The sequence below is a fragment of the Ahaetulla prasina genome, chromosome 14, assembly GCF_028640845.1.
Source record: "Ahaetulla prasina isolate Xishuangbanna chromosome 14, ASM2864084v1, whole genome shotgun sequence".
NCBI lineage: Eukaryota > Metazoa > Chordata > Lepidosauria > Squamata > Colubridae > Ahaetulla > Ahaetulla prasina.
The window spans coordinates 2,922,211-2,932,312 of record NC_080552.1 but is presented as its reverse complement, the minus strand read 5'-3'; the positions used below and the strand labels follow the sequence as shown (position 1 = coordinate 2,932,312).

At 52.3% G+C, this 10,102-nt stretch overlaps 2 protein-coding genes across 2 annotated transcripts in view; both read right to left on the bottom strand.

Annotated features, from left to right (window-relative positions):
* Nucleotides 1-734: 734 nt before the first annotated feature.
* On the bottom strand, nucleotides 735-9,322 carry AQP8 (aquaporin 8). The gene is made up of 5 exons (XM_058157505.1): nucleotides 9,072-9,322; nucleotides 7,476-7,602; nucleotides 6,191-6,405; nucleotides 3,928-4,062; nucleotides 735-909 (listed from the first exon to the last, which is right to left on the bottom strand). The coding sequence occupies exons 1-5, from the start codon at nucleotides 9,320-9,322 to the stop codon at nucleotides 867-869; spliced, it is 771 nt and encodes a 256-aa protein (XP_058013488.1). The 3' UTR covers nucleotides 735-866.
* Nucleotides 9,201-10,102, bottom strand: part of LCMT1 (leucine carboxyl methyltransferase 1) — a 41,741-nt gene continuing 40,839 nt past the window's right edge. Inside the window, exon 11 of the mRNA XM_058157503.1 lies at nucleotides 9,201-9,334. Coding sequence (XP_058013486.1) covers nucleotides 9,279-9,334 — 56 coding nt within the window. The 3' untranslated portion in view covers nucleotides 9,201-9,278. The remainder of the gene's footprint in view (nucleotides 9,335-10,102) is intronic.

Genomic DNA, 10,102 nt, shown 5'->3' with positions numbered 1-10,102 from the left:
GCCGAGAACCCCCCGCCGCGCCGCGCAGCTTGAAGGACGGGGAAAGGTCGCTCTCGGGGCGGGAGTAAGGAAGCCGGAGGGCCCGCGAGAGAACCGCGCCCAGTCCTGGGGAATTGGGGGTGGGGGGACTGTGGGCCCGGGAAGCGGCTGGGGGGATGTGCTTGCAAGGCCCGGGGCCAGCGCGGTGGTTTGGGGGGCTGCCGGAGGGGCTTCACGGGGGGGGAGGGGGGAAGGGCCGCTCTCTGGGGGTGGGAAGCTCCGTTGGGGAGAACCGACGGGAGCGGCTGGGCGCCTCCGAGTCCGGCCACGGTGCCCGAGAGCCCCCAGCGTCCTCCCACTCGGCTGGGCGAAGCGGCCCTTTCGCAGACGAGATCCTGTCGGAGGAAGCGCTGCGCTCTCTGCACCGCGGGGGCTGCAGGGCTGCGCGGAGGCGGCGTGGCCGGGAGGTCCCTCCGCGGAGATGTGGACCCGAGGAGCTGCTTCCTCGCCTGGGCTCCGGATGGGGCTGGCGGAGTGCTGGGCGAACGTCCTGCAAGCGCCGGGCCTGGTTTGCGGGCCGCTGCTAGACCCGGAGCTGCCCAAGGCCGCTTCGCCCGAAGCTCCTCCGGCTTCCCCGCTTCGGCCCGTGGATCTGCCGCTTCTTCGCCCTTTCCGGGCTTCTTCCAGGCGGCGTTTCCAAAAAGGGGGAGGCAGAATTTCCTAGATCTGCAGCCATGAAAAAGAACAATCGCATCGCCCCGTTTTTCAGGGGCAAAATTGAGTGCTTGGCGGAGCCTCGCTTCTGCCAGTCTCTTCCCCGGGCCAGGAGGGCTGCGGCTGCCTGGGGTCGCGCGGGGAAGGCGAGGCGGTGGTCCTCGCAGGGCGCCTCACTTGAGGAAGAAGCGCGTCTTGCTGTCCCCGATCAAGAACCTGGAAGGAGAACGGAGCGAGGCGTCAGAGCCGTTTACACTGCAGGAGGCAGGCAGGCCCCTCCCCCTCCCCCCCCCCCGCGTTTGCTCCCCTGGGCTTTTCGAGCCCTGCCCTTTCTCTGGGGAGGGGGCAGCCTGTACAGCCTGGGTGGCCAACTTTGGCAACCTTAAGCAAAGCTGGCCCGGAAATTCTGGGAGTTGAACACCAGCCTTAAAGGTGCCAAGGTTGGACACCCCGGCTGGACACCATGTTTGCTTCCTATTTCAAAGTCCCCACAGGCATCTCTTAAAGGGTTGATGTTGTCCAAAGCCGAGTTTTTGGCAGAGGTGTCCAACTCAAAGGACTACTCCCACCCGCCCATCCCCATGTTGCCGGGGTTGGGAGCTGACCACCATAACATCCTATCTTGCATTCCGGAGACAGGAGAGGCCTGCTCTGGAGGACTCCTTGGGAGAAAGCTGGAAGGAGCTGCAGCAGCTCCACTTGAGAGCTTCTGGCTGAACCTCCCTGATGCTGCAGTCTCAATTCCAGAACCGCATTTCTTCTTGCTGCCCTTCTCTGCAGCCCTTCCACAGCCGAGGCAGAATAACGCAGGTGGAAAGGACTTTGGAGGATTTCTAGTCCAACCTCTGCTCAAGCAGGAAACCTCAGACCATTCTGGACAAATGGTTGTCCAATCTCTTCTCAAACACATCCACTGTTGGAGCACCCACAATTTCTGGAGACCAGTCGCTCCACTGGTTAATTGTTCCGTCAGGAAATTTCTCCTTAGTTCTAGTTCCCTTTTCCTGTCCCCCTCCTTATCTTTAATCAATGCAGAACTCAGGAATGAACCTCATGGTGTCCCTCCAGAGACCCACTTCTGATGAAAGCTCTTTGAGATGCTCAGATGACCGTGCAGTATTCCAATATCTCAGGCGTTGCCACAAGGAAGAGGGGGTCCACCTATTCTCCAAGCCACCTGAAGGCAAGACAAGAAGCAATGGGTGGAAACTAACCAAGGAGAGAAGCAACCTAAGAACTAAGGAGGAACTTCCTAACAGCGAGGACAATAAACCAGTAGAACGGCTTTGCCTTCAGAGGTTGTGGGTGCTCCATCACTGGAGGCTTTTAAGAAGAGACTGGACAGCCATTTCTCTGAAATGGTAAAGGGTCTCCTGCTTGAGCAGGGGGTTGGACTAGATGACCTCCAGGGTCCCTTCCAACTCTGTTATTCTGAAATATCTGACATCCTGCACATCTCCTCCTCCCTCAGTTTTGAGCAAATTATATCTTCTTTTTCCTCTGGTCCAGTCCTGGATTTGTCTTTTCTTGTGCCTATATTTGTCTTGTTCCAAAAGATCTGAGCTCATCTTGTTCACATCTTGTTTTGTGCTCTGGCCATTGGTGGAGAGACAATGAAGGGTGTGGCTTTAGGAGGCAATGTTCTTTCTGATTTTGCACTGAGTGATTGAAGAGTTTCGGTTTCAGCGAGGCACACATCTCATCTCAAGCTCCTTCCTGGCTTTGCCTTCTATTTAAGCACCTGCCTAATCTAGCTCACTCAGCTTTGGCCAGACATGATTCCTGCAGCCCTTATAAGGTGAAAGAGATGTGCCACAATCCATCATCCAGTTAACTCAAACCATAATTCCAGAAATCAAATCCCTTCCACTTGTATAGTCTCTAAAGTCAAGCCTTTAAAAAGGCAACAAAGTTCTAGAATCAAGAGCACATGAAGTATTAATACTGTGCCTTGGTAAGACCACACTTGGAATATCGCATCCAGTTCTGGTCACCATGCTATAAAAAAGATGTTGAGAGTCTTGAAAGATTGGAGAGCAGAGCAACAAAGATGATGAGGGGACTGAAGGTTAAAACATGAACCGTTGCAGGAATTGGGTGTGTCTAGTTTAATGAAAAGAAGGACTGGGGTGACATGATAGCAGTCTTCCAGTCATTGAGGGGTTGCCACAAAGAAGAGGAGATCAACCTGTTCTCCAAAGCACCTGAAGGCAGGACAAGAAGCAACGGATGGAAACCAATCGAGAGAACCAACCTAGAACTAAGGAGAAATTTCCTGACGGTAAGAACAGTTGATCAGTGGAACGAGTTGCCTCCAGAAGTTGTGGGTGCTCCAGAAGTTGAGGGTTTTTGAGAATGGTTTTGGACAATCATTTATCTGAAATGGTATAGAGTCTCCTGCCTGAGCAAAGGGTTGAACTAGTAGACCTCCAGGGTCCCTTCCAACTCTATTATTTTGTCTTTTTCATGTTGAACCTAGCTCACATTAATCCTGGTTTATACTGAACCTAGCTCACACTATCCTTGATTGCATATCATTTATGGCTAAGCCTGCTGCACAAACCTAGCCTGCCTGTTTAGTTTATGATACCAAAATCAGGTCTTGCCTCTCCCCATTTCTCCCTAAGCAGAAGGGAGGAAGAACCTGGGTGATGGAATGACAGTGAAAGAATCCTGGGGATGTCAGGACAAGGAGGAGGAGCCAGATTCAAAAAAGTTGGCATAATCAAGCAAAGTCACCTGTTACTTCTAAACATACTTGCAACTGGATTAATTACAAACAAATGTGATTGCTTCCCATGTGTTGCCTTATTTATGCCTTCTGTCACACTGAAAACTTTGGGAGACCAAACAGAAGCAGATGATGAGGCATCCATTCCATGACACGGGCCAAGATGACTGACTCGGTTCTTGGGAGGGGGGTGGGTGAGCTGGCTTGGCCCTCCAGGACTAAAAGTGGGACTTCCTGCATGCCAAACACTTCCTCATTCTCTTTCTTCTTGAACCTCAGACTATTTGAGAAGTTCCATTGATTATTATTGAGGAATCGCTGCTGATAGACTCAATTAATTCCCGAGTCCCGCTCCAGAATCAAGCCAAGGATCCAACTAGCCCAGCTGGGCAACCCCGTGAAGTGGCATTCACCCTCTGGAATCAGGTTCCCCCCCCCTCCAGACCCATACAGCTGCCCCCCTCCCCAGGGCATCCCGGAGGCCTTGAAAACCTGCCACGTACCTTATCAATGCACCCACCAGAAGTGCAGCCCCCATGGGGCCCACCCAATACACCCAGTGATAGTCCCAGTGGTTGGCAGCCACTGCGGGGCCAAAAGCTCTGGCAGGATTCATGCAGGCTCCAGAAACGGCTCCCCTGAACAGAGAAGAAAGATGGACAGAATGAAACGGCCAGTTCCGGGAATGTTTTCAAGGCTTTGGGATTCTCCATCCTGGGCAAAGAATTCCCCCAGGGGCGTCTTCTTTGCGGCCCCTTTTACCCTCACTGAGCGCAGAGTTAATGGGTAATACTAAAAATGCCCCCATCCACCCCGAGACATTGACCAAGGCAAGGCCCATTCTGGTTGGGCCAGGAGGCCACCCGCATTCACGTCTCCTCGGTGTACATTGAAGTGGCATTGAAAGAACCAGGAGATGAGCCTCCAGGGACAAGAGAAGGTCTTCGGAAGGGGAGGGGCTGCTGCAGGCGGTGCTTTCAATTGGTCTTTAGACAAGCAGCAGGCAAGCTCGGCAGGGTGAGATGCGTTTTCTGGATGGCTAGAAACAGGATCCCATCCCCCACTCCCACCCCCATCCCCCACCCCCAGTGAGTAGGCAACTGTCATGTTCTGAAAGAAGAAGCAGACATTCCCAGGGATTTTGCTGTGAGGCACCAACAATTTTGGTGGGAACACACACACACACACACATCCTGATGTGGATCGGTAAGGGAAGATGCCTCTGGGCAATGGGCCGTGTCTGTCAGCTGAATCAAAATCAGTAAGAGAGCCACCCAGGGATTCCAGGACCCACCTTGGAGGCTGCTCTCTTCCCTCCGCTTGCTGATCTCTGTCAACAACAGCTGGGAAAAATTACTTAGCAGCTAAACTGCAGCTTAAGCACATAAAGACCATCCCTGGCTGGCTCTCTTTCTCATTGTTATCAATTGATGGGTGTGGGAGTTCTTCTCCCTGATTGCAGGTGGGACGGGATTGAAACCTCCTCCAGAGAAAACCTCAATGGGGATGGAGAGAGACTGAGTTTGACGAGAATGGCCCAACTGCCCAGACGGGCACCCTGGATCCTAGGAGCAAAGAGTGCCAGGGACAGGGTTCTCCCCAGGCAGGCCAGAAGAGCTGTTTCTGCCCACCCTAAAGCCCCCACGCCCGCTCCAGCCACAGGGCTCTGTCCATCGGCCAGGCAGCAGAGCTGTCCAGCAGGTCAGGAAGCCCTGCAGCCTCACAAGGGAGCTGACCAGCGGGTAATGATGGCAACGCTGCTTCCTTCCTGTGTCAAATTCGGGCTGCAAATGGCTCCTTCCCTGATTTCAGAGGATACCCAGACAAGCTCATGAGGGCGAGTTTTATCTCCTTGTGCTTTCCACAGGCTAAATTCCTTCCATAATGGACCTTAATCCCACAAGGAGCAGGTGTGGTCTGGGGGCTTGACTCTGGTAGGTGTTAGGAAGGGTTCAGGATCAGCCATCGTGGCTGCCAATCTTCCCTCTCCCTGGTTGTGCTGAGCACATGCACAGTTGTTTCTTACATCTGCCGGTGTTTTTATACCAACGTTCTGAGATGTGGAAATGCTCCAAGTTCACCTATCTTGAAGCCAGCTCTGCACCTGCCTGTCTTTTCAGCTCTTCCTTCCAGAGTGGAAGAAACACCTTTTGGTTTAGGTAGAGAAGGGAGGGCACATGGTAACCTCTGCATGTGTTAATACCTGGGACTGTTGGGAGGGGGAGGGGGAGTGAAGGAGGATGGAGAGGGAGGGGGACCCACATATTTTTTTCAAACCAAGTCAAAACCTCTTGTCTGAAAACTCCATGAAACAAGAGTCCCCAATACCTGACCACGGTAAGAATTGGGCTGCACAGCGAATCCGACTGTAAACTGAGTGTGCAAGGGATCTAAATTGCACACTCCTCCTCCTCCTCCTCACCCCTCACCCACCCCCACCCCCCAGTCTGTGGAAAAACTGTCTTCCATGAAACCGGTCTCTGGTGCCCAAAAGGTTGGGGACCACTGCTATAAAGCATAGGTATCAAGTACAGGTCTGGCCTCAAGGCAGCAGAATGAGTGTTGCACCAGGCAAAGAAAGCGTTTTGATAGACTGGGCCTTTCCAGGGCTGCCTCTCTGCTCCCCCTTTTAAGGACAGGTTTAAGAACCAATTCAATAGCAGCGAATGTTGACCCAGGAGGCGGAGATTGCTGTTGAAGGCATTCGTGGAGAAAGAACTTCCTCCTGGACCTGGGCAGAACCTGCCCGCCTTGTGGCCAACTCACCCAGCCAGGATGTCCACGGTGACCGTGAGGCCAATGCAAAAGGGTGCCAGTGGACTCTTGGTCTTCTCGTTAATGGCCCCCATGCAGACAGCCATCACCAGGAGCATGGTCATCACTATCTCCCCCACCACAGCAGCTGGGAGCTGGCGATCCAAGGTGATGGCCGTGAAAGCTCCTCCTGTGGCATTTTCATACCTCTCCCACACTGTGGTTACCTGAGACAGACATCAAAGAGGGATGATCCCAGACTGCTAAACCTGGATTAATCAAGCATTCAGAAACCTGGCTGACTAGCAGTAACTGTGAGAGTCAGCAGTGTGTGGCAGCAGCCAAAAAAGCCAACACAATCCTAGGTTGCATTAACAGAGGGAAAGAATCAAAATAATGTGAAGTATGAGTACTTGATAGCAGGAGCAGTTCAGCGGTTCAAATCCCTAGTAGAGGTCTCCTGCGTGAGCAGAGGGTTGGACTAGATGACCTCCAAGGTCCCTTCCAACTCTGTTACCGTTACTGAATCACAGGGAGAAGGACTTTGGGGGATAAAAGGGGTCCTGAAGCTCACTCACCCCACTCTTTGAGTCATCTTTGGATCCAGCCTAACGGAGGAGGACGTGTGTAAATGTGCACGGGTGTGCTTATGTGTGGGAGGAAAAGCAAATGTACATTGTAAACAGTAAAATGTTGGTGTTCCTTTAAATTCACTGGGTCCTTGAGCATTTCAGAGGACCGATTGTGCCTCAAGTGTTCATTGAAAGTGATTTGTGTGCGTCCTTAATTATTTCCTGGCTGTTGACCAGGGTTTTGTGCCTTGTCTGTTCCAGCCGCACCTCTCCGGAATGCCCAGGTGGAAGGCAAGGAGAGGGAGGAGGTGGAAAGGTCTGCAGGCCTCAACAGGCTGTGAGTGAGTGACCATAAGCCAAGCCTGGGAGTGTGCATGGAGCACCACCCAACATCTGCCATAGCCTCTGCTCTCCATCTGCAATGGTGTATGTGAGAACGGCCTTGGGAGACAGGGCAACAACAACCAAGGGGACAATGCCTTGATTGGCACCCAGAGCAGGAAAGTGGGTGTGGGAAACATCTCAGAAGGGACCCTCCCAAGTTTCTTAGGCTGTAAAAGGGTCCAGGGAAAAGATATACAGAACATTCAGAGTTGCAATATTCCATTAATGTCATCTTACCATAAAGTAGAGTTAGCTCATCTGGTCATACTTCCTGTCTGGTATACCTTATACCTCAAGCGCCCTCCCCTTCCCCTCCCCGCCTTCCCAATCCTCTGCCATACCTTAGCTAGGCCAGCTCCAATCATTCCCCCGCACAACTGGGAGACCCAGTACGGAATGACCATCACCATGTTCAGCCCACCGACGAGCCAGGCCCCCAGGGAAACGGCCGGATTGTAGTGGCCTCCACTGCAGGCAGAGAGTGGGAAAGAGGCATCTTTGGTCAGAGGAAAGCCTGGCAGGAAAGGGGCGCTGCATCACCCCATTGCCTGCTGGCAGGAAGCAAAACTCACGAAAGTGAAATCAGGGATCAAAGGTGACCACAGGCTTAACTCGATAAACTCTGTTTGAAACCTGACTTTTAAGAGTCAGCCTAGTGCTGATGATCAGAGTGGGGCAGCTGAAGCTCCCCGTTTAGTTCCACGTAATTTCTGGAGTATGCTGTTCCTAGTATTGATTTTTGTCATATTCTCTAGGTCAGGGGTGTCGATTTCTTTGAGGGCTGCATCACAATTGATCTTGGGGTGCTGGGGTGGGCATGGCCAGAATGGCATCCCTCGTGTTGGGAGGCACATGTGGTGGCCAAGAGTTCAGCCTGTGAAAATGGGCTCCTGAGCTCAATTTTCGTCTGGGACGGCCTCCCTCTGCCAGTGAAAACGGAGGTCAGGAGGGCAGTGCCCTCGCAAGGTCCATTTTCTCTGGCTGAGGCATTGTGGGCCGGTCCTTTGCTGTTTCCAGGGTGGCCCTGTGGACCAGATCTAAGCACCCCGTGGGCCAAATCCAGCCCCTGTGCCTTAAGTTTGTGTATCTAGGTGTATCTTATAGGAGAGAGTCCAGTCCAGTGTTACTCCAAGGCACTTTGGATGAGGATCGCAGGGGAGCAAGTTGTTGTTTAACTAGATCTCCAGCACCTGCCTTCCCTCTCTGTATAAATGGGGCATAGCATCCTCCCCTCAGTGTGACTACAAGATCCCACAACAAACTGCAGATCACATCCTTGCCGGCTCTAAACTGAGGGCATATCCAGTATTTGATTTGATTTTATCTTTTTTGCTTCAATGGTGAGATGGCCTAGCCCTTGGTATTTGAATATAGATCTTTTTAATATTTACGTTTTACTCATCTCAGTGAAATATTAATAGATATTGCTAGTCCATGTATGATTATGCCGTACAGTCAGTCAATCAAGCAATAAAACATGCTTGAAAGAAAGAAGATATCCCAGGGGAGGGGCTCCATTTAAAGGAGGAGCAATGCAGAGGAAGGGGACTGACACTGCAGCCCTGTCAATCAATGTTTCTCAACCATGGTAAATTGAAGATGGGTGGACTTCAACTTTTAGAATTCCACAGCCAGCAAAGCTGGGAGTTGAAGTCCATCCTTCTGCAACTTGCCACAATTGAGAAACCCTGGTCTGGAGCAGGGGTCTCCAACTTTGGTCCCTTTAAGACTTGGTCCCTTTAAGCAAAGCTGGCTGAGGAACTCTGGGAGTCAAAGTCCACAAGTCTTAAAGGGACCAAGGTTGAAGACCCCTGGTCTGGAGGATGGATCTTCTTGAATCCAGCTGACCCCTCTTCTTCCTCCTGTTCCTTCCTTCTCCTTCATGGCTAACTTGACCACATCCCCCAGCCAAACTGCATAGCTGCCACTTCCTTCACCTGATATTCCCCAGAATGGCAATGATGAGTCCCAGCGCCAACCCATGAGCCAAGGCCGGCTGCAGCCTCCCGGTGCCGTCTGAGTTCTCGATGACCGAAACGCAGCCAATGTAGATGAAGAAGGCCGAGCCCACCAGCTCCCCGATGCAAGGCTGCAGGTAGCGCTCGTACCAGTGGGGCTGGGTTGGGCCACGCTTGGTCTCTAGCTCAGGCTCTTTGAAAGACATCCGTCCAAATTCCACGTCGGACATGGCTGGCCGATTCTGGAAGACAAAGATTATGCCCTGGTATGCAAACACGTTCCCTGCCAGCCCAGTGAGGTGGGTGGAGGTTGACCATGGAATGTGACAATGGGGCCTTAAATCTATCACAGGCTCACCTGTCATTCCCCACAAGGCCACCTTGTTCTGGGTGGGGTGAGGCTTTGGCAGCGCTGTGTCCCCATTGTCCTCTTTACCCGCCTCTAGTAACAGGCAGGGAAATCAAACCCACAACCACCCCACTCTTGTCAACACTACAATCAGCTAGACTGGTCAGGTTAACATCTCACCTCTCTCCCTCTCTCTCTCCCTCCCCCCTCCCTCTTTTCTCTGTCTCCTCTCTGTCACCTTCTCTCTCTCTCTCTCTCTCTCTTTCTCTTCAGTCTCTCTTCTGTCTCCTCTTTTTTTTCTCTGTCTCCTTCTCTCTCCCCCGTTCCTCTCCTTCTCCCTTTCTCCCTCCCCCAAGAATAGAGCACAAAATTCCAAGGTGGGACCAATCAGCCAACTGAACAAAATTGGGACAGGCAACTGAGTTCACCCCAAGGTTGCCCCAAATTTGTTTTCTGCTGTAACCCAAACCCACATTTTTGTAGGCCTCCAAAGAGGTAGACTTTTCCAGGGAGAAAGACTCCAGTGGCTCTGCGATTCCCTGGTTCTCCCTTCACACCAGAGCAGAAAGGGAGCTGCCTCGTTTTAATTTAGGGTGCTGAATGAACCCGGCTCAAGTGTTCAATTGAGGGCTGAATGTGCTACATGAAGGTTGGGTTAATT